This window comes from Diabrotica virgifera, chromosome 6 (genome assembly GCF_917563875.1).
Source record: "Diabrotica virgifera virgifera chromosome 6, PGI_DIABVI_V3a".
Classification (NCBI taxonomy): Eukaryota; Metazoa; Arthropoda; class Insecta; order Coleoptera; family Chrysomelidae; genus Diabrotica; species Diabrotica virgifera.
The window spans coordinates 30,611,390-30,637,127 of NC_065448.1; the positions used below are offsets into that span (position 1 = coordinate 30,611,390).

Consider the following 25,738-nt stretch of genomic DNA (forward strand, 5'->3'; position numbering starts at 1 on the left):
GGCTATCTGTGTAAATGTTGATTCTCTTAGCTTTAGGGTTTTCATCAATGATTTCATCAATGCAGGCCACCAAACTAAAAACTTCAGCCTGGAACATCGTTGTATGTTGACCTAGGCTGTAAGATTTATTATAGTTACATTTTTGCCCAGACTCGGCCACAGTAGAATCAGTATAGTGTGCTATGCGGATGACGCAGCCCTGATTGCAGAGGACGAGGATGACCTACAAAGGCAACTTTATCGATTCTATCAAGCATGTCGACGACTCAACATGAACATATCCACACAGAAAACAAAATGCATTACCATTGCGAAAGACCCAATTAGATGCAAGCTAGTGGTAGAGGGGAAACCCATAGAACAGCTAAACCAGTTCAAATATCTAGGCGTAGAGTTATCAAGTTATCATGACCCAGCCAGAGACCTAAGAGGACAAATTAACAAGGCCGCTGTCTTGTCCGGATGTTTGAGAGATGTGGTCTGGAATAACCCATATATGAGAATGGACAGCAAAGTTAGAATTTATAAAACTTGCATCAGACCTGTTACGACCTATGGCATTGAATGAAGAGAAGACACAAATAAGACCAAAAGCATGCTACGAACAGCCGAAATTAAAACACTAAGAGCAATAGCAGGGAAGACAAGAAGAGATAAAATACGAAACAACATCATCAGGGAACAATGTGGCGTGCAAGATGGTAAGATGCAGTTAGATGGGGCAGGCAAAGACGAAGAGAATGGTTCAGTCATGTAAAAAGAATGGAGGAGCACAGACTACCAAGAATTGCTCTAGAAGGAAAACCAGCAGGCAAGCGTCCATCGGGGAGACCACCAAAAAGATGGAGAGATAGCTGGCAGTCTACCTCTCAAGAAATACTTCAACGTCGGAATTAACAGATCGACAGATCTACAACAAGTATAAGAAGAACAAGAAGAAGACATTTTTGCCCAAAGACTCCTGATCCAGTACCATGGGCAGTTTTAGATCCATCAGTGACCCATATTAACTCCCCATTAATATTTGGGACTTTTTGTTCTGTAGATGGTATAATTGTGTTAATCTTCTCAGTGAAGATTAGTTCTGGTGTCATCTTATCCGAGTTCATCATAAAGATGAATTCCTCAAGTATAGTCCCCATAGTGTTTCAATACATAATTCGGCCTCACAAGTATTGTTTGCTTTGAGTCTCAGGATGGTCAGAAAAGCTACCGCCGAAATATATAATTCCAGCGGAGGGAGACCTGTGATAGCCTCTAATGAAGCCGTTCCTGTACTATTCATGGCTCCTGTTATATTTAGAAGCGCTTGTCTTTGTAGCGTGGTGAGAGTGGTCACACAAGATTGTAAAGCCGTCTTTCTCCACCAGAAAACTGACCCATAAGTGGCTGTCGGTCGTATCACTGATGTGTATAACCAACAGATTACCTTTGGTTTTACCTACAACTCGTCTGTATTTCCAGAAGAGTCGCTTAACCCTATTGGTTATATTGGTAATATGAGTATTCCAATTGAGTTTCGAATCCAGGGTTATCCCTAGATACTTAACCTCATTGGTTCTTTCCAGTACCTCTCCAAATAATTTCAGCTCACTCAGTCCAGTAAGCTTCCTCTTATTTGTAAAGGCTACTAGTTTAGTTTTAGAAGGGTTGATGGAGAGGTTCTCTTTCAGACACCAGTTCTCTATGTAATGAAGGGCATATCGCATCTGATCCGCAACAGTGCTGGGAAATTTTCCCCTAGTTACGATTACAATATCATCTACGAAACCCTGGACCCAGATTCCTTGGGCGCTTAGTATATGAATCAGATCATTGACAACTATATTCCATAATGACTGTGACAATACACCGCCTTGAGGGCATCCCTTAGTTGCCTTCAGATTTATGACATCTTCATACTGTGGATATTATTCTGCTCTGAAGCATCTGAATAATCCACTTGCTTGTTGTGTTGTTGATTTTCTTCCTCACCAGTACGCTTTGTGTAGACTCGATTGAGGTATTATCAAATGCACCGTCTATATCTAAAAATGCAGCAAGGGCGACCTCTTTCTGGTGCAGACTCCTTTCGAGTTCCGACACTAGATTATGCAGGGCGACTTCACCTGATTTCCCTGCCTGATACGCCCATTGTCGTTGGTGTAGTGGATTTTTATTTAGATTGTTTTTCTTGATGTGTTCATTCAAGATTTTTTCCATGGTTTTCAACATGAATGAGGTCAGACTTATAATAGGCATGTAGGATTTTGCTAAGGTGTAATCTGTTTTTCCTGATTTGGGAATAAACGCCACCCTTGCCCTTCTCCAAGCTTTGGGAATGTATCCCAGAGCATGGCTAGCTCTAAATATTGTGATCAGGGGACCCATGATTATTTCCAGACCCTCCTGGAGAAGCTTAGGAATTATACCATCCGATCCCGCAGTTTTATAAGGTTCAAAAGTTTCAATAGCCCATCTGACCTTGTGAGAACCAAAGATCTCGTCAGAGGTCAACCAGTCCCTTTTGGTTGGGCTATTGTTTGCTTGATAATTGTTCTTCTTCTTGCAGTACCGTCTCCTATCGGAGGCTGGCTACCATCACAGCAATCTTAACGTTGTTGGCTGCAGCTCTGAACAACTGTATTGAACTGCACCCATACCACTCCCTTAAATTTCGCAACCAGGAAATCCTCCTAGGTTCCACATTTCTCTTTCCCGAGATTTTTCCTTGGATTATGAGTCTTAGCAGAGAGTACTTTTCTCCTCTCATTATGTGGCCTAGATATTCCAGTTTTCTCGTTTGTATGGTTTTTATGACTTCGCATCCTTTCCCCATCTTCAGCAAAAGATCTTGATTTGTTACTCTTTCTGTCCATGATATTTTCCATATTCTCCTGTAACACCACATCTCGAATGCCCCAATGTTTTTGATGTTTATCTTTTTCAGTGTCCAAGCTTCCATGCCGTACAGCAGAACGGAGAAAACATAGCACCTTAACATTCTTGTTCTTAAGTTTATATTTATGTTCCGGCTGCATAGGAATTTTTTTTTCATTTTGACATTTTTCATAATTGTTATTACCAGTCAATTGCATCGACCCTGGAAAGTGAAAACTTAAACCAGCATCCATTTGCATACGTTTCGCCCTCTTTAGGGATCATCAGAGAGGCTCCATACTCTATGGCAGTGGTGCTCAGACTTACACTGCATGGGATCTACCACATAAACTGCAAGTGTCCAGCGATCGACGGCCCGTTAAAAGTAAATTTGAAAATAAAAAACTTTATTTCACATTTCAATTTGATAAAACGTTGTAACTACAGAGAGTTGTAATTAAATATGTTTTTCATTTTAATTTTACTTGGATGAAGTGCATGGCACAAGTTAGCGCAATCTCCATCTTTTCCATGTGTATCTTTTCCGTGAATCACGATCGACTTCAAAACCTTTGGCGATCGACCGGTCGATCGCGATCGACCGTTTGAGCACCGCTGCTCTATGGTCTACTCTGAACCAAGAATTTTCATTTTATATTTAAATAATTCATAAATTAACATTGAAAATTATATTTTCAGGCGTTATAATCGTATGGCCAGAGGACTCATATAAACCATTTGATGAAACTCACAACACCATACAACTGATCAAAAAAGGTAAAGAATTAGGCACGAAGATTATTGTAGATTTGGATCCAGCAGCTACAGATCTTTGGTATGCAGAGAGTGAAAATTCGAGTGAGACCTTCAGTGATTACTATATTTGGCAACCTCCTTCATATGAAAACGGAGTAAAGTTGACACCTCCTAATAATTGGGTAAGTTAAAAACAAAGATATTTTATGTATTTTAAGTACATCATTATATGGTTGCTACAGTATAAATACCGTTGCACGTCATTATCTACCTCGGAGATCTAAATTGACTTTGTTACCAAATTACAAAAAAATTCCTGAATTCATTTTAAATCAAATATATAACATATTACATAATTATTTGAGAAATAGATTGTACAGTACAGCAAATTAATATTCAATTTAAATAAGTAAAATCATTAGAAACAGCAAACAAGAATTAAGTAATAATCTTACGGTAAAGTAAATAATAAAAATATATCTGAAGTGTCAACACCGCAAATGTCAAATAAGTGATACCAATTTATGCCAAAATGTCACCTCATTCGATCGCCGTGTCATGTGATCCGGACAAGTGTGCTTCATAAAAAAGCTTTATAATCTACTTATAAAGATTAAATGAACCAAGTTAAGGTGTATTTCTTTAAGTTTAGATTAATAGAAATCTTCAAATATTATTTCTATGCGTATATACTAAAATATGTCTAATCTTTATTTCAAGTTAAGAATAGAACGTTACGCTTACGGAGACCAGCGTTGCCAAACCTCTCGCGTACGGGTGGATACTCGACTGCCGATATACGATTCATTCTAGTCAGTACGGCGTGGCATCGGCGCGCTTCTATCGTTCATAAGAAATACATGGGGCTATCTCCGCAATGTTCTATTCTAAACTTGAAACGCTCCATAGTGGTTGTAATTCCAGTGTATTGGCTAAATCATTCTAAAGACGAATAGACCTATGGCATATATTTTGGGTTGGTATCATGTGATGTCACTTGGCACAACGCGGATGATGTGCACCGGTATTTATATTGTACGAACCATATCTAATACTTAGGAAATGGTTGAATGCTCGAATAAATGAATTTTAAAGTCAAAAGGCAGATATCGAGCACTGAATTTAATTAAATCTTGCCCAAGTATACTTTCGCTCACAAGAGCATCCTCAGGAGCATTTCGTCAATAAAAAGAAGGTATCCTCGAATGTCATTTAATTAATATAAATAATTTTGGTGGCATACTTAAATTGACATCTAACTAAACACTGAACAAGGGACAAAACAGATAAATTAAATTGCCAGTAGGTTCTACATTTTACCAAACCTGTAAAATGTAGAACCTACTGGCAATTTAATTTATCTGTTTTGTCCCTTGTTAAGTGTTTACTTAGATGTTAATTTAAGTTTGCTACCAAAATTATTTATATTAATTAAATGACATTCGAGGATACCTTCTTTTTATTGACGAAATGCTCCTGAGGATGCTCTTGTGAGCGAAAGTATACTTGGGCAAGATTTAATTAAATTCAGTGCTCGATATCTGCCTTTTGACTTTAAAATTAATATCTAATACTGTTGTATATAATGACTTAATGACGCAAGTCAGCCATTTCATTTCTATTTTAACAAACTCTGATTAATTTATTTATAAGAAAAGAAAACTACATATTTTTTTCAGTTGTAGACTTTTTTTAGATAAACTTACTACAAGTGTACTTTTTAACGTTAAAAACACAAATATTATAATTTGAAAGCAGTATAATTATTTAAACAATATTTATTTAAACAAATTAAAAAATTTTGTTATAATAAATAAATAAATTTATTATAACAAAACAAAAGCAACTTTGACATTTAATAATGCGTTAGTTAGATGGCTCTACTCGAGTTACTTGGGAACAAAAAAATAATGAAGAAAATTGCTCCATGGGAAGTCGAGAAAATGCATTTTTTTAACGTATACCTACCGATTTTGAACTTTGAGATTACATTTTCTCCAACCTAATTTTTATTGAAATTTTGCTATTTTTGGCAATTTTCACATGTAATATCGATAGTTTTTATTATAATAATATATGTTATAAGTATTTTAAAGATATAAAAATTGGTGTGGAGCAAGAGGACAAAAATAAAAAGGTGATGGTTCAAAAATTATGATCCTGTTTGAACTTTGATCGATTGTATCTCAGAAACCACTCATCACAATTAAACGTTTTTTTCTTTTAAAAGAAGCGTCCTGCCGCTTTTTTTCCAATACCTTTTCATGATTTAATTTAATTTAATATTTCCCGAGATATTCTATTTGTTTATAAGCCAAAATATTGTTTATAATTTTAAAATATTCCTGAGGCCGCTTAAATAGTCCAATTTCAATTCTGTAAAGTACATTAGATAGGTACAGTGTCTTTTATACAAAAATAATAGTTATTATTATGTATCATAATTATTGTGGTTATTATAGCGACCGTAAATTTTTAATTAACAATTCAATTGTTGCTAAACTGTTCATTCAATCATCGGCTTCTGGAATTATAATCTATACGAAAAGAGCTTTTATATTACCAAGTTATTTAATTATTGATATTTCTAATATATTATCTAAAATTTTAGTTGAAAATTAAAAATTTTGTTGGAAAAACCCGCATTTTCCGGGGAAAATTTTCGTCGAAGTAAATCGGGAAAAACACGTCTCTATGCAGAATTTAATTACGGTGAATTTTTATTTGGCTGTTTTTGGTGTAAAATTAAAATTTTTACAGTTAAAGAGCAAAAATTGAAAAAAAAAACCCCGATTTTCGGGCGCCATTTTGTTTATAAAAAAGGTAGCACACTATCTGCAGACTTTGCATACCTATATTATTAATATATACAATCATAAGATTCGATTCCAGCAATAAAATTGCTGGTAAATAACTTTTCCCAAAAATGGCCTATTCTCCGATTACCTGCCCAGACTATAAGGAGTTTTTTACTTCGATGTTAGAGTTTTTTATTATTTTTTTTTTTTTTGTTTATTTTCAGAACTATCTAAACAAGAACTCGTCATGGGAATATTCAAACGTTCGCAAACTATTCTACTATGCTCCATTAGGTGTTCCCCATCTCAATTTCCGAAAAGAGGCAGTTATAGATGAATTCTCTAAGGTTATAAAGAAATTCATAGGACATGGTGCGTCAGGAATTAGAATTCGAAATGCTCCGTTATTGCTGGTAGATCCCAAATTTGAAAGCGAAGGCAAAATTGGAAACAAGGATGGTGTCGTGATTGGAGATCCTGGGTTCTTCACTCCTACCAAAACTATGAATTTGTTGGATCTTGGCAAGCTGCTGTTGAATTGGAAGGAGGTTTGTATATTTCAATAATGGATTATTTTTCTTCGTGGCCCTCTAGTTATCGGAAGTTGGCGACGATCAACTGGAATTCTTCTATATCTTGTGCTAATCTTATAATAATTGTCCTGGCCTCCTTGATGTCAAACCATTATTGTAAATTTCGCAGCCAGAAGAACTTCTTTCGCCCAACTCCTTGTCTTCCTTTGATCTTCCATATATCACTCGAAGGGTTTTACGTTCCCATACAAGCAATTTATTTACTTCTCTTTTTATTAGCGTCCATGTTTCGCTTCCAAGCGCGACTGCTCCTCGTATTATGGATATATCTGGATTTTACACCTCGTGAGAGAAATTTTGACTTCATTAGATGTTGCATTGCAAAGAAAGATCTGTTTCCTGCCATTATTCGCTTTTTAACTTCTCGATCTATTTTGTTGTCATTATTGACTGTTGCTCGTAGATATTTAAATTATTTAACCACTTCGAAGTTATGATCGTTTATAGTATTTCAAAAATGAATAACCATTTTCAATTTCGTTGCAACACGAAACTACAGCCGCATCATATTCTAGTTCAATCAGAGAGTGCAGCAAGCACCTCTACCGGTTTCGAAACTTATTAGTCTCTCATCAGGAGGCACATATGCTGCTCTCTCTGACCCAACTAGGACAAACCCCGGCGTGCAGTCGCGGATTGCAACGAACGAAATGGCAGGGATGCCCTAGCGACAACTGCTAGCAAGAGACTAAGTGCTCCCTGCCATTTCGTTCGTTGCAATCCGTAACTGCATGCCAGGGTTTGTCCTGGTTGGGTCAGAGAGAGCAGCATATATGCCTCCTGATGAGAAACTAATAAGTTTCGAAACCGGTAGAGGTGCTTACTGCACTCTCTGATTGAACTGGAATAATGGTGCGGCTGTAGTTTCGTGTTGCAACGACATTGAAAATGGTTATTCATTTTTTATTTACATATTTACTCTGATTGGAGTACGAAGGGAACCATTCTCGTTGGAACTTTACAGCGCTGAGCAGATGGGATGTGAATTATAAATTGTAAAATTCCTTCATCTTCTTTAGTCTCAGCATCCGTTATGGCTTGCAAATTTTAGAAGCCTCGGAGGGGTAACCAGAGAAGGTTCCCATTGTTTTCAATCTGGTGGGATGTAGAGTAATATTTTTAATATTATTTTATATGCTATTAGATTGAAAACTTAGTCTTTTGTTTATAGTAATATTTTGCCTTATTCGCCGTCGTTCTTGTTATGAGATGACCATGTATTTTGTTTTGTCTTCATGTATTTTTAAACCAATATTTAATACAGCTTCTTCGAAGTTCGAGAAAATATCCTCAACTTCTTATGTTGATTGTGCCACTGCATCTACATTCTACATCATCGGCAAAGGCGAATACGATTTTTGCTCCTCGATCAGTTATGTCCGGTTTGATTTTTGGATAAATTTTTCGCATGACATATTCTAAGACCAAGTTAAACAACAATGGGAACAATGGATCTCCCTGTTTCAGTTCAGAATTTACGCAGAAAGCCTTTGATATTTTGCCCCCTATTCTAACTTGTGCAAAAGAGTTACTTACAAACATTTGCGTTACCGCAGTTAGTTTCTTGGGTACGCCCAGCTCGACCATTGCATTCCATGGAGTTTGACGATTAATTGTCATGAGCCTGTTTGAAATCTATAAAGAACTGACTTTTTCCAACCGTTGGAACCTATATGTTTAATGTGCGATGATAACTATTTTATAATTTTACTGAATTACTTTAAATCATTGTACACTTTTCAGGTGGTAAGGAATAATACAGTGGACGGCCTTTTAATGGTGGCTGAAGAATTAGGCAAAATTCAATCTTACCAAGTCAACGACAGCTTAGTGGTGGATCTACCTCTTATGACAAATGTGTTCTCCAAACCCAACGTTACAACCATCGTGAACCGGTTAAATCATACATTTAAAATTGATAATGTCAAATGGCCCCTATGGAAGGTAAGTTACTTCGATAAAAAATGAATTTTATTGAACTTATTGAAACAAAAAGAATCATGGACAACATCGTTTATTTAAAGTTTTAGACGCAGTTGTAACAAAAGCTAATCAGAATATCGCTTATCATGTTAAAGAATTGGTATAGTAGGGGAGGAAAGTATGCTAAATTTGCAGTTACTCGAGCTTTATGGGGACCTATTGGGTTGTGAAGAGTAGGTCCTAAAACCAAAAAAGTTAAGTTTTCCATAAAGTGGGGACTTTCCATTTTTTAATTTAATTTTCCATTCCCATTAAACGTTTGTTCCGATTATAGCGCCATCTATACATAATTCGAAAAAATGTCTCGAAGAAAAGTTTCTTATTTTTACGCAAAGAATCCAAATCTGCAATAAAGATTGGGGGCTCTTATTTAAGATTTTAAAGTAACCACCACCCCCCTTTCGTGGGGGGTCGTGTTTGACACCATTCGATAGATTTTTCAAAAATATTGAATACATGTATTTTGCAGTTTTTGAAGTTATTCTTCTTTTGGCGCGGTTGAGAGTAAAATTTCATAAATCTGCGCGCATGCGCACACAGACAGTATGGCGTTTAGTTGCTAATCTTTCAAGATAAGTATTATGTATGTATATTATGTATCAGCGCAAATAAGTCATTAAAAGAATATATTAGTGTTTTTAGTAAATGTATTATTTATTATAATTTTTGGATTTGTCTTTCTCTGTAGTAAGATAATAAAATATTATATACCTAGGTATAACATTTTTATATGTCTATTTGTCACCGTGTTGTGTAATTATATCCGAAACTTACGTGTCAATTTAAGTGGCTCGCTGGAGTAGTTGGTAAAGCGGTGGGTCAGAGAACGGAAGGTCGCGGGTTCTAATCCTGGACGAATCATATTTTTTTTTTTAATTTTTGGTTGTTTTAATAAAAAATTTTTGAAAGTGGTAGATAAGAAAGTTAGTTTAATATTTAAATGAAATACAAATAACCTGTTAAGTATATTTACTTCGTTGATATTATATAATAGAAGAATAACTTCTTACGTGCGTACAAAGTACACACATTCTTTTTTTTTTATCTGACGTTCAGTTCGCGAAATATCGTGGGGTTCCTATTTAAAAATTTAAATTTACTCCCCACCACTTTTCGTGGGAAGTCGTGTTTGTCATTCGATAGATGTTTGAAAAATATTGAACACGTATTTTTTAGTTTTTCGATTGACGTTCATTTCGCGAAATATTCGCTTTTTTGTGAAATTTTGTGACTCGCCCATTTCCTCACGCCCCACTTAAATCGTCAGATTTTTTAAGTATACTCAGAGTATGAGTATACTCTGAGTATACTCAAAGTCAAGTATGTACTTGACTTATATTATTTTAATCTGACGATTTCGAGTTTTTCTAAAGATAGATTTTTTTTCGGACCCCCCCCCCCTTAACATTGTCCCCTTTATTAAGAGCCAATATGGTAGAGGTACATTTACAGCGTACAAGGTTTCTCCCCATGTGATAATCTGACGCGCTCGAGTAACTGCAAAAATCCCCGCTTGGCCCTTACCATTGTTTCGCGAATAAAAAAAAAGAATGTGTGTGTACTTTATACCCACATAAGAAGTTATACTTCTATTAAACAGTGAGGACGTTTGAGTTGGAATAAATTCATTATCTCGAGAATGGGCGAATCTAGAGAGAAATCCTGAGACAGGTCGATTTTTATTTTTAAATTATGACTTTTTGGCGTACATATATCTCATAATAGTGACGTCATCCATCTGGACGTGATGACGTAATCCATGTTTTTTTTTTAAATGAAAGTAGGGGTTGTGTGATAGCTCATTTGAAAGGATATTTAATTCTCTATTTAGTAATATAAACGTTAATATAATTCTTTATACAGGGTGTCAAAAAAAATAATTTTAAATTAAATTAATTGAGACAAAAAGAAGAAGGTATGTAATTCATTTAATTTAAAATGCCATACATGCTGTCAGGAAACAGAAAGAAATGTTGATTTCACAAATAAACGTTGCTTCTCGCTTAAATTCAATGTTAAAGCTGCCACCTTCTGTCTCTTATTAGGTTTAAAATTGAATTTAAACGAAAAGCAATGTTTATTTGTGAAATAAATATTTTTGCCTGTTTTCTGACAGCAGTAAAATGTATTTTGAATTAAATAAATTGCTTTCATTCTTCTTTTTGTGTGAAATAATTTAATCAAAAAAAAATATTTTGGGCCCCCCTTATAAATAAATAGGTTGTAAATAAATAGGAAATTGAAAATGGTTATTAATTTTTTTAAATAGGTTATTGTTTATATTAGTGAATAGGGAATTGAACAGCCTTTCAAATGAGCTATTACACAACCCCTACTCTCATTAAAAAATCATCGATTACGTCATCACGCCCAGATGGATGACGTCACTTGTATGATATATATGCCAAAAAATCCTAATTTAAAAATTAAAATCGACCTGTCTCAGGATTTTTTTCCAAATTCAGCCATTCTCGAGATAATGAATTTATTCAAACTCAAACGTCCTCACTGTATAATTTCAACGAAATAAATATACTTCACAGTTTATTTGTATTTTATTTAAATATTAAACTAACTTTAATACTTACCTACCACTTTCAAAAAATGTTATTAAAACAATACCAAAAATTATAAAAAAAATATAAATCGTCCGGGATTTGAACCGGGATCTCTCGATCTCTGGTCCAATGCTCTACCAACGAAGCTATCAAGCCCGGTCTAGGTGACGTCTCGGATATAATTACACATCACGGTGACAAATAGATCAAGTGAAGGATAAAAATGTTCTAATAGATACTTTATTATCTTACCCGTTGTCCTACGTGAGCGACAAACGCGACACGACGCGACGCGAAAATATCAAGTAAATGGTTGTATATGTGTGTGGCCTACGTTTTCGGGTTAATCAGTCTACGACAAGACGCGACGAAATGCGAACTTGTTTTGTTCGCGACGAGACACGACAGTATGTCAGTATTGACAGTTCGTTGGACACGACACATTGTGAGTGAAGAAGTGAGTTTATAAAGCAAATAGTAGTGTTCTAGTTTTATAAAAACATGGATCTAGAACTCCTTATTAATGCAGTGCGAGAACAAAAACTATTGTGTAATAAAAAACATAAAGATTACAGAAATCGTTTATTGGCAAGAAGAGCTTGGAAGCGTGTTGCTGATGGACTTGGGTGCACTAGTAAGTACTTAATTGAAAGTTTAACTAATATTCGTAATAAAGGTGAAATCCACTAACTTATCTAGTTGTGTTTAAAAAAATTTAAAAATAAATCTCTTGTCTGCAAAGCTTCTCGTGTTGAGGCATTATAGCGCCGTGATATTCGAAGAGATTGTTGTCTCTGAAAAGTAGTTGAGTATGAAGTTTGATTAGAGGGAGCTTCAAGGTCACGTGCAATGTTATGAATTATAGTTATAGCTTTTACAATGTGAATTGCATCATCGACATCAGTAGCTATAGGTCTGCTAAGTATTCCAAATTTTGACGCTATAGATCCAAAGGAACACTCCACAACCATTCTGGCACGTGACAATCTGTAATTAAAACGGTCTTTATCATCTCCCGAAACAGTGTTTGCGTCTGGAAATGGTTTTAAGAGATAAGTTTTTAATGGAAATGCAGAGTCGCCAAGCAATACGAACGGAGCTTTAATATTGGAACTTGGCAAAAAATCTTTTGCTGGTACTTTTATTTTTCCACATTCAATCGCACGACGGAACAAACCTGTATCAAATACTCCGGCATCATTATCTTTACCATAAGCACCAATATCAACCATAATAAATCTGTAATTGGCGTCTGTAATGGCTAATAAAATAATGGGAAAAAATCCTTTGTAATTGTAATATATGGAACCGCTTTTTTTCGGTTTCTTAATGCGGATATGCTTCCCATCTATGCAACCAATGCAGTTTGGAAATTGCCACTTCTGCCAAAAATCATTAGCTATATGCAGAAATTTGTCCTCTGTTGGTACTGGCATATGTTTTTGCACTAAAGTCTCCCATATAGTAACGCAAACTTGTTTTACAATATTGGCTACTGCTGTTTTTGATATGCGAAAACTAAATGCTAGTTTTTTAAATGGCGTACCAGTTACCAAGTACCTAAAATAAATCTCTATTAGTATTTTTTTCTATTACAGGTGCAGATGCCCAAAAAAAGTGGAAAAATCTACGTGATTCTTTTGCTAGAGAATTGAAAAAAATCCCTAAAAGACGATCTGGTGCTGACGCTGAAAATGGTGGGGGGAGTACAGGGGTGATTGGCCATATTTTGAGGCGATGAAATTTTTAGAAGTAGTTATAAAGCCACGTGCAAGTGCCACAAGCGTTCCTAGGATATTTTTAGATGAAACAGATATGCTTGACGATGACACAATTATGTACGTTTTGTCAGATTCCACAGTAGTATCGGGTAATACAGATACTATTACAGAAAATCAAACTGAGACACAACATAAAGATGACAGCAATTCGGTCGCTCATGCTACTGAAGGTCAATTTGCTCTAGAACAAGATGCCATGGAACCAACTGAAAATGATAATTTAACACCTGGAATGTCCCAGATTAACCAGTCAGTTGGTACGTCGCGTCCACAAACCCGTCATAATCAATCTGAAGCTGTTGAAAAAAAGAAGAGAAACCCCACTGATATTTCAGAAGTATTTATGAATCTTGAGAGAGAGAAAATTAAGTTCTTAAAGAAGGACATGGACGTTCAGGATGACGATGATCTGAATTGGTTCAAATCTATATCACCATATTTAAAAAAATTGCCACCACTAAATAAACTTCTGTTTCGGACAAACGTACAAGAAATTCTTTTCAATAAATTAGCAAAATTCGAGCCACAACAACAATCATCATCATCCCAGACTTCGCAACCTTAATCATCACCATCATCCCAGACTTCGTCAAGCACCATTGCTTTTTTCAAATTAAATTGTGCTACGCAATAGTTTATTAATGCCTGGTTGCACCAACAGATCTTAAGCTCCAGCTTAGCTAAGCTCTACTTATAGATAGGGCCTCCTTGCGTATCACTTACGTTGCATCATAATTTTAGATTCTTAAAATATTATCAATTATATATATATTATTATATTATGGTATTCTTATTGTAATATATTATAATTATATTATATTAATTCTTATAATATTCTCGACTTAAGTCTAACATCTGTTGGTGCAACCGGGCATTAATAAATAAAAATTAATAATAACTATATAGTACCAGTGTTTTATCATTAACATACCTTAAAGTCAGTAACAGCCTCTCCTCAATAGAAATTGGTTTTTGAAAATTACTTACTGACAGTTGAATACTGGGTTTAACAGCTGCAATAATATAATCAAAGGTGCTTGGTAATAAGCCACAATACTCTTTAAACCAACGTGGATTATTTCTTAATTTCGAATATAAATGATGAAACTCTCCAAATTTATTTCGCTCTAAATATATGATATTTGTTGTCGTTCTTCTTCGTTTGTGGTATTTTTTTAAAGCTAAGTATTTAAAATATGAATTTTCTAGTAACACTGCCGCATACTTCCCCATACTTATATATACTTCCAATAATAGGAATGAATTGACATCGTGACGTTTGTCGTAGATTGAGCGATGGAAAGCGACGCGATGCGACACTACATAAGCCACACGTCGCGTGAATTACTGGTCGCATCGCATCGCAACGCATCGCGTCGCGTCGTTTCCCGTCGCTCACCTAGGACAACGGTTTACTCTCGAGGAAGACAAATCCAAAGACACAAAAATTATAATAAATATATTTACTAAAAACACTAATATATTCTTTTAATGACTTATTTGCGCTGATACATACATATCTTGAAAGATTAGCAACGAACTACATACTGCCTGTGTGCGCATGCGCCCAGAATAATAAAATTTCACCCTCGCGCCTAAAGAAGTATAACTTCAAAAACTTTTTGATATGTAATGCCAATAAAAATGACGAAATATAATATGTATCTATTGATATTTCCTGAGTTTTTGGGTTGTTTATGCATGGGCTATCCATATGATGGGAACTGCAATATCAAGATAGTTTTCAGCTCATTTTTTATAAACGCAAACGTTCTGACCAAAAAACATACCGAGCTTACTCTAGTCATCAACGAAGATAAAACCAAGCGTTGATATCTTTGAACGCTTTGACACCTTCACATACCTCGACACACTAGTGACTACCAACAAAACAAGCGAAGAAATTACAAGACGAATAAACCTTACAAATAGGACACACACTGGACTTCAAAAACTATTTTAAAAACAAAAGTTTTTGGTTTTAATTGTATTGGGGTTGCTGTTAATCCTTAAACGTTTTATTTTTTCAACAAACTGAAAAGTCTCAGATGTCAGATACAGAATTCACCATTATAATAAAAATTAAAATGGTAATTAGTTATTTAAATCTGAAACTTTTCTTGTTGGAAGCTTTTTCTGGTACATCCTTAATCTGCGACTTTACAATTTATAAGACAGAAGACGACGAATATAGAAAACAAAAAGGACTCTACTATATGCAATCACATTCCGTTTTCATTCGTCTAGGAAAAGGACAGAAACAAACTTCCTAGTACTCAAATCTGAGTAGAGATAGAAAAGTAACAGATGGTTTTCGCTTGTTTTCGATTCAGAGAAATGCACAATCTCTGGTCAGCTGTTTCTGCCTTATAGGCTTCCTCAGCAGAGCAGCGTGCACACCTCTGTTTTATTTTTTATTTATTAATTTAGTGGGGTATAATTGTACACATATTTTAAAATAACTTGTATTTTATTGATACAGAAATTCATGTATGCGGATTCTAAGATCGTTCATCGCCATCTTACATTTCCATTTCGCTCCTTCTCTTATTTACAGCCTAACTTTCCATTGTAATAACTGTTTTATTTTATAGGAAACAAGTTCTTCTCTTCCTCCAGACGTCGTCAGTATCGTGACAAGTCTTCTTCCAGGAGCAAGTTTGGTGAAATTAAATGATACTATAGATCACCAGCTTCTTCAAATTAGGGAATCGCCTTCGATCATGAGGGGTAATTGTGACATGTATGCAGTCAGCAATGATACCGTATTCGCTTTTGTCAGGTAATATAAATTCGTATAAATTCTGTATATTTTTTATAATAATTCAATGGAATCGAGTCACTACAAGTAACGGGTGTTTTTTAGAGGTAACAAGTTTGAGAATTGATATCAAAATGACTTTATTCGAAAGATAATCTTTTGCTATTTCTATTTATGTAAAAAATATGAATTCTGGCAAATGGCAGTTGGTTCGAATGTGGTCTAACCTAGAGGTCCAATTTTCGATAACATTTGTGGCTGTATATCTTCTTACTCATCCTAGTAATTTTTAAACAATTTTTTATTACTAAAATTTTGAACTTTTTTTATAAAAACAATTTACCTGGCCCATCTCTTAAAAATCATCATCAGGGCTTTTCATTCGGGATGGAATGTTTGCCGCTCTTGCTTAGAGCTTTCTGATTCGCTTATTGCTGTGAATCACTCCGCATTCCATTTGTGTGTTGTCAAAGTTCGTTGTATGACTTGGCTTTCGTTACAATTTTCTTACACTCATTTCGATATGTGCCCTGTAGTTTCTCTTTCAGAATTTTGATATATCTCATGACCTGGTCCTCCCATCTCTCTCTGGGTCTTCCCCTTGGTCTTTCAGTTTCTGGTTTCGATCTGGTGATCTTCTTAATCAGTAGGTCGTTTTTCCTTCTCTCTATGTGTCCCAGCCATCTCAGTCGCTGCGCTTTAATAAATCTAAATATATTTTCTCCCTTTATTACTTCTCTTAGTTCATGGTTCATTCTTTTCTCCGTTGTCCATTCTTATCGGGCCCATAATCCGTCGGAGGATTTTCCTTTCGAATATTTTCAATTTTTCTTCATCTTTTTCTGTGAGGCACATTGTCTCAGCTGCGTACGTAACTACTAGTCTGATTGCAACTCTGTATATTTTCAGTTTTGCATTTATGGATAAGTTTTTGTCTTTCATTAGCCTATGATATCTCCAGTATGTTTTGTTGCCTGCTAGTATTCGCTCCGTTACTTCTTCACTTCTCTTATATTGGCCATTCACTACCACTCCCAAATATTTAAATAGTTGGACTCTTTCAAAAGCGTAGTTTTCTATTTTAATTTCTCTCGTCCTGTTATCTTCTCTTGTAGAGCAGAGTAGATATTTTGTTTTTTCTTCGTTAATTTTTAGACCTCTTTTCCGTGCTTTCTTTGCCAGGATTGTTCCTGCTTTTAATCTTTCCTTGTCTCTTCCCATATAAAATGTCTATATTTTCGCTATTTCTGTCTATCTAAGATTGTACAACGTACATACACTCCACCATGGAGTAGCTCAACAAATATTGATGGGCATATCTAGAGTTTGGACAACAGGGAACAAAACTGTTGAAGCATTGACATTTCTGTGACTCGAAGCCACGGAATTGATATTTATTACCAAAATTAATAAACTGTTTATAACGTTTCATGCTTACTTGATGATTTAGACAAAGGTATAGTATTTCTGAATTTAATTTATTAAGTGGCGCATCTGTAAAAATATTAGTATATTTGGACGTTGAGAGGTGACTCATATTTTTTTCAGAAATTGCTTGAAAATAACTAATATAATAATATTTGAGTTATCCTCCCACTCAAAAAGGTCCGGAACATTGTTTAAATAATCAAAATGTCAAAAAATGATGGAAAAATTCGATTTTTTTCTTCGTGTTTTGATTATAACTTTAAAAGTATTCATTTCTGAGAAAAGTTGTGCTGACATAAAAGTTGCGTAATTAAATTTCCTACAACATAGGATTAGTTAAAAATTTTAAAAATTGTCACCCTTGTTGCGAAATAGCAATAATTGCGAAAAAACGATAAAAAAACAAGTATCCGCATTTTACGTTTTTCAACCATTTATGATATACTTAGGACCTGTATATTTTACCCAAAAAAACTTTGTGATATAAGAAAACGATATTGTAAATTTCATTAAGATCGGTTCAATAAATTTTGCAAAAAAAATTTTGCAATCCAGCTTTCGCAAAAAAAATTCATTTTTTCAAAATGTTGCAGGGCTGAAAATAAAGCAGATAGCAAGTTGAATTTTTTTACATAATATAGAAGAATACTGTACCTTTCATTTGCGATTTGCAAGATTAAAATCGGTTAACCACTACGGCGTCAAGAAATTTTTTAAATAATCATTATTTTTTTGGTGCTACGCGCAGGACAGCGGATAGTTTGCTCTGATTGGGCATTCCAATGGCCTTTGATAATGATTGATAAATTTTAATTTTTAGTACATTTCGATATAAATAAATAAATTTGTTTATTGCAAAATAAAAACACATACTCTGTCCTTTGAAATAACACTTTTTTAGCAAAAACTTTCTTTGTTCATATATTTTAAGTTAGAGAATAAAAGTTTATTATTCCTAAACATATGCAATTGTTTAAACAATATTTCACAAACAATAATCAAATTAGGTTGATTTTTGTGGAATTAAAATATTAAAATACAACAAAATATAGAGTAAGAAAATAATATATTAGATAAAGATTGGAACAAATTTTGGTGGAAATCAACTTGTGTGAATCGAAGACCGCTGTCCTGGCGTAGCACCAAAAATTAATGTTTATTTAAAAAAATTCCTGACGCCGTGGTAGTTAATGGATTTTAAGTTTAAAAATTGCGAATGAAAGGTACAGTACTATTCTATATGTAAAAAAAAATTCAACTTGCTATCTGCTTTATTTTCAGTCCTGCAACATTTTGAAAAAATGAATTTTTTTTTGCGAAAGCTGGATTGCAAAATTTATTTTGCAAAATCTATTGAAACCATCTTAATGAAATTTACAGTATTGTTTTATTATATCATAAAGTTTTTCTCGGTAAAATATGAAGGTCCTAAGTGTAGCATAAATGGTTGAAAAACGTAAAATGCAAATACTTGTTTTTTTATGGTTTTTTTTTCGCAATTATTGTTATTTTGCAACAAGGGTGACAATTTTTAAAATTTGTAACCAATTTTATATTGTAGAAAATTTAATTACGCAACTTTTATTTTAGTACAACTTTTCTCGGAAGTGAATACTTTGAAAGTTATAATCAAAAAACGAAGAAAATAATCGAATTTTTCCTTCATTTTTTGACATTTTGATTATTTAAACCATGTTTCGGATATAATGATAACTCAATTATTATTATAGGAGTCAATTCCAAGAAATTTCTGGAAAAAAATATGACTCACCTCTCAACGTCCATCTTAAAACAGATGCGCCATGGACTAGTAGTTCAAATGTACAAACGGTTATTTTTTTATTAGTAACTTGTTGACCCAGCGAAATTCGTGCCGCGTTAAAATTAAATAATGTGCCGAAAGCTCAATAACTAAAAATTAACAGACAACCATAAAAATACTCAAAAGCATTCTGTACTTACGATAAAAGTTTAACTTTGCTTTCTGACAACTATTTTTAGTCTTTTTTATGTGTATAAATATAGGATGATGCTCTTCCGACGCGCAAAAACGCGACGTGTGAACATGACATATAGTTTTATTCTTATTCTTATTATTTTTATTTTTAGGGAGATATCAGGAAATCCAGGAGTTCTCGTTCTTCTAAACACAGGTGATCAGAAGGTTACTCTAAATGTCAAACAAAACATCGCCGCCTTGTCCGATTTAGACGAGGTGACAATACAATATTATAGTAAGAACTATAATGAGACTACTCATAAGGACATTAAGTAAGTAAATATTTCTGATTGTTTTTACGAAGATGATACGATATTAATCTAGTTTAACTAATAAAACGCAAGTTTTGGCCATTTTTTTTTTCATCTATTTTTCAACATTTGATAAATTTGACACTTTTTCGGAAGTCGTTTGTTGTTATAACCAGTCGAACTGCAGCTAATCGTATGTCGTATTGTATATCTTCCATTGCATTGAGCCGTTCTAGCCGGTTTGCTAAGGCAGTAAAGCAGAATAAGATGGTAAAGTCGGCACTTCGCTGGCTTCTTATTTGAGATTGGACACTCAAAAGTACATAATAATTAGAAACCCTTTTATCCAAATTTTTAGCTCCTTAGGTGCCTCCCATCACAAAAAATGGGTTTTTTCGAAACAAAATTTTCCTGGGCGATCCTTTACTTGTTCCTGTTCTTTCGTCATAAGTTTATAGAAATGGATACATGTTTCATCTACCGAAAGATACACCTTACGTGCATGAATTTTGGGAATTCCTCAGTCTTAACGACCTTCCGCTCCGTGTTTTCTTACAAAAACTCCTTTTTAGTCTTAAGGGACTCCTCGTTAACACATATCAACCCATAGTTCCCATTCACGAGTCGGTTATCTTCGTAACAACGTCATTCTCAAAACGACATTTTCTTGACATCATAAGTGTTGATATGTGTATAAATAACATATCAAATCGAGACCATTTCATTCGCATGTAACGCCATCTGCCGAGGACTAGATTAATCTCAAATCTCCCTCCCATTCAGCGGAAGATCCAGCAGCGTTAAGAGGAAGGGCCGATTGGCTAAATTTCTATAAAAATAAATTAATTTATAATATTTATATACATGGTGTTTCATTAAGAATTGTCCATATAGTAACTGGAGAAACTTTAGAATTAAATACGAAGATTTAACCTAAAACACTTAAATAAAATATTCCTCCTTGTCGAGATACAGAGTGCTTTATTATAAATATTCTAAAATGATTTTAGCCCATTGTTAAAGCACCTTTTAATATTTTTTGTTCAAACTTGACACACAGTTTACACATGTTAGGATGCTTTAGCTAGTCCTAAAAGAGAGTTTTTCGCTGTTACCAGAGGCGTGCTGTAGGAATATATACTTCATTTTCTCCCCTCACAATCTACGTCACTGGCGTAATAATCATTTTAGCATGTTTTTTTATTCCTTGTTACTTTTTACTTAAATATCACCCTTTTGTCTCATTCCGATAAAGTAAGTAGTTTTCAAGTTATTTGCGTTTAAAGATAACGGATTCCATAAGATTATGTATTTTAAACTACATTCAACAAGATTATGTGTTTAAAATACATATATTATTGAATCCATTACATTAAAACGCAAATAACTTGAAAACTACTTAATCTATCGCATTTAGACAAAAGGATGATATTTACGTAAAAAGTAACGAAGAATCAAAAAACATGCTGAAATGATTATTACGACAGTGGCGTAGATTTAAAGGTGGGAAAAGGAAATATATATCCCTACGGCACGCCTCTGGTAACAGCGGAAATCTATCTTTTAACACTAGTCAAAGTATCCTAACATGTGTAAACTGTGTTTCAAGTTTGAACGAAAAATATTAAAAGGTGCTTTAACAATGGGCTACAATCATTTTAGAATATTTTATTTAAGTGTTTTGGGTTAAATCTTCGTATTTTGTGCTAAGGTTTCTCCAGTTAAGATATGGACAATTCTTAATGAAACACCCGGTATAACTAAAAAAAATCACTTAGTTTGAGAGGGGGGCCGATCGCCTCCCATGGATCCGCCACTGCTATATTGTTTCATGTATGCATGCTTCATGTGTTTGTAAATATATCTCACCGGATCTCATATTTTTTATTTTATTTTGTAGTGCCAAGAAAGATTCGACAGATATACCTATATCACCGAAATCTGTGTTGGTTCTCCAGTATGTTCCGAAAAAGAAACAGTAAACGGAGATAGATGAAGAAGAAGACTGGTTATTCTCAAATATGTAACAACTACAAATGCCATTAAAATATTTATGAATAAATGATAAGCAGCAATGTTGTAGTTTTTGTATTGAATATATCCTTTTTTAAAGCACTAAAATCGACAAATGCATTTTTCAAAGAGAAAAATGATGCCCTCTGGTGTGTAATAGAAATATATTCTAGAAAATAGTATCTAGAAAATATATTCTTCATTTTAAAATAATAACTACTAAAGATGATCATAAAGGGCCTAGCCGGGTAAGATAATGAAAAGTGCCCCCAACTCGATTCGAATTCCATATACGTCACCGTTTAGCATATATAGTGAAACTAACTTTCTGAAATTTTTAGCCCCCTAGGTGGTCATGTGACCCACCTAGAGCCTAATTAGGCTTTTTAAGTTTTTATTTTTTATCTCAGCCGCATCGAGAACTAGCGAAAAACTTTAAATAAAAAAGTTGTAAGCTTTAAAAAGTTTTGTCCGAAAATTTTTTTTTTAATTTTTGGCGTTAAATTTAAATTTTAGAACGATTTTAAAATTTTAAATGAGTATAAAAAAATAACTAAGACATTCGTTTTCACGAAAAAAATATATAACGTGTATTTTTGCATAATATTTCACGCTGAATTTTTTCAAATTTTTAAAATTGGTGAAACGCACCTTTAAAAATAAAAAACCGCATTTTTTCGGTTTTTTTTTTTCGTTTTTTGATACAATTTTATACATATTTTTCAAAAAAGGTAATACCGTCACTAGAATAGGTAAAAAACTAAAACATATTCGGGGTTTGCTTAATAAAAATTTTTTGTAATCCCATCCATTTTCAATATACAGGGCGTTGAAGAAAACAAAATTTTACACATTTTTAACGATTTTGCCGAAACTACTGGCAACATTGTAATAAAATTTGGCGAGTTTTAAGAGGTAGTTGTTGTGTATTTTTTGACATACAATTAAGAATTTTATATTTATCATTGGCGCGTATACGGGTAATAGTCTGAACTTTTTAAAGAAAAAAGATAGTACGCCACTGACATATTTCAAATTAACAATCCTTTTTGAATTACTCGTTTAATTTGTGACAAAAATCTATCTTCCTATTTTTTCATACGACGCGCCATTTTTATTCAAAAAATAAAACATCTTAACCCTTACAAAGTATTCGAACTTCTATTAGTAGTTTCTACATCTACATACGTAAACTCGTACGTCCATTATAAAAACTAATTCGAATACTTTGGAAGCGTTAAGATATTTTATTTTTTGCAGCAAAACGGCGCCTCGTATGAAAAAATGATAAGAGTTTTTTATGGCAAATTGAATGAGGAATTTAAAAATGATTGTTAATTTGAAATATGTCAGTGGCGTACTATCTTTTTTTCTTTGAAAAGTTCAGACCATTACCCCTAAGCGCGCCAATGATGAATATCAAATCCTTAATTGTATGTCAAAACATGCACAATAACTACCTCTTAAAACCCGCCAAGTTTTATTACAATGTTGCCAGTAGTTTTGGCAAAATCGTAAAAAATGTGTAAACTTTTGTTTTCTTCAACGCCCTGTATCTTGAAAATGGATGGTGTTACAAAAAATTTTTATTAAGCAAACCCCAATTCTTTTTAAATTTTTTACCTGCTCCCGTGACGATGTTACCTTTTTTGAAAAATATGTATAAAATTGTATCAAAAAACGAAAAAAAAAACCGAAAAAATGCGGTTTTTTATTTTTGAAGGTGCGTTTCACCAATTTTAAAAATTTGAAAAAATTCAGGGTGAAATATTATGCAAAAATACACGTTATATATTTTTTTCGTGAAAACGAATGTCTTAGTTATTTTTTTTTACTCATTTAAAATTTTAAAATCGTTCTAAAATTTAAATTTTCCGCCAAAAATTAAAAAAAAAATTTTTCGCACAGAACTTTTTAAATCTTAACAATTTTTTATTTAAAGTTGTTCGCTAGTTCTCGATGCGGCTGAGATAAAAAATAAAAACTTAAAAAGCCTAATTAGCCTCTAGGTGGGTCACATGACCACCTAGGGGGTTAAAAATTTCAGAAAGTTAGTTTCACTATATATGCTAAACGGTGACGTATATGGAATTCGAATCGAGTTGGGGGCACTTTTCATCATCTTACCCGGCTAGGCCCTTTGTCTCTTTTGTTTTATAAATTATAAGTCCTAAACCACCCATGGTCCATCAAAAAAAGTTATTATGTCTCTCTCCAGGGTTCTATGTTGGTGATATGCGTCCACGCCCAATTTGCTTTAGTTCTTTCTTCACACGAATCTCTCTGTCGTGCCCCACACTATTTTTTCTGCTTTCCCACTGATTTTCTTGATATCTCCCCTTCTTTCATTGTACATAGTCATCCTTTCCTTTGCCATTAATTTGATTGATACAATCCCTGCTATTACTTGTACAGCAATGGTTGAGATTGTCCTATGTGTGCTTACCACCCTTAGTAGTGGTTTTCTTTGCTCCATTGTCATAATTTCCCTGTACTTTAGTTTTTTTCTTTATACTCTGGGCTAATTAGCAAAATACAAGGAACAGTTATTTACCAGCAATTTTATTGCTGGAATCGAATCTTATGGTTGTATATATTAATAATATAGGTATGCAAAGTCCGCAGATAGTGTGCTACATTTTTTATAAACAAAATAGCGGCCGAAAATCGTGTTTTTTAAATTTTTGCTCTATAACTCCAAATATTTTACCTTATCACCAAAAACGCCCAAATAAAAATTCACCGTAATTAAATTTTGCATAGAGACGTGTTTTTCCCGATTTACTTCGACGAAAATTTTCCCCGGAAAATGCGGGTTTTTCCAACAAAATCTTTAATTTTCAACTAAAATTTTAGATAAGTAATTGTTTATCAATAATTAAATAACTTAGTAATATAAAATTCCAGAAGCCGATGGAAATTGAATGAACAGTTTGGTAAAAATTCAATTATTGTTAATTAAAAATTTACGGTCGCTATAATAACCACAATAATTATGATACATAAGAATAACTACTATGATTTTTGTATAAAAAGTCACTGTAGCTATCTGTCGTACTTTACAGAATTGAAATTGGACTATTTAAGCGGCCTCAGGAATATTTTAAAATTATAAACAATTTTTTGGCTTATAAACAAATAGAATATGTCGGGAAATATTAAATTAAATTAAATCATGACAACCGTATTGGAAAAAAGCGGCAGGACGTTTTTTTTTAAAGAAAATACGTTTAATTGTGATGAGTGGTTCCTGAGATACAACCGGTCAAAGTTGACCGGCATTTACGGCAAAGATATAAACAATAGGATCATAATTTTTGAACCATCACCTTTTTATTTCGGCCCTCTTTCTTTACACCAATTTTCATATCTTTAAAATACTTATAACATATTATTATAATAAAAACTATCGATATTAAAAGTGAAAATTGCCAAAAAAGCAAAATTCTAATCAAAAATTAGGTTGAAGAGAATGTAATCTCAAAGTTCAAAATCGGTATACGTTAAAAAATATATTTTCTCGGCTTCCCGTGGAGTAATTTTCTTCATTATTTTTTTGTTCCCAAGTAACTCGAGTAGAGCCATCTAACTAACGCATTATTAAATGTCAAACTTGTTTTTGTTTTGTTATAATAGATTAATTTATTTATAAGAAAAAAAACTACATATTTTTTCCAGTTGTAGACTTTTTTTAGATAAACTTACTACAAGTGTACCTTTTAACGTTAAAAACAAAAAAATTCTCATTTGAAAGCTGTATAATTATTTAAACAGTCTTTATTTAAACAAATTAAAAATTTTTGTTATAATAAATATATTAATTTATTATAACAAAACAAAAGCAACTTTTACATTTAATAATGCGTTAGTTAGATGGCTCTATTCGAGTTACTTGGGAACAAAAAAAGTATGAAGAAAATTGCTCTATGGGAAGCCGAGAAAATGCATTTTTTTAACG

General features: G+C 33.5%; 1 protein-coding gene across 1 annotated transcript in view; it reads left to right on the forward strand.

The window, feature by feature from the left end:
* Positions 1-21,842, forward strand: part of LOC114330381 (uncharacterized) — a 69,617-nt gene extending 47,775 nt beyond the window's left edge. The window contains exons 5-10 of the mRNA XM_028279722.2: positions 3,559-3,797; positions 6,638-6,961; positions 8,750-8,950; positions 15,923-16,110; positions 19,627-19,788; positions 21,668-21,842. Of these exons, the coding sequence (XP_028135523.1) occupies positions 3,559-3,797; positions 6,638-6,961; positions 8,750-8,950; positions 15,923-16,110; positions 19,627-19,788; positions 21,668-21,749 (1,196 nt within the window). The 3' untranslated portion in view covers positions 21,750-21,842. The remainder of the gene's footprint in view (positions 1-3,558; positions 3,798-6,637; positions 6,962-8,749; positions 8,951-15,922; positions 16,111-19,626; positions 19,789-21,667) is intronic.
* The last annotated feature ends 3,896 nt before the right edge of the window (positions 21,843-25,738 follow it).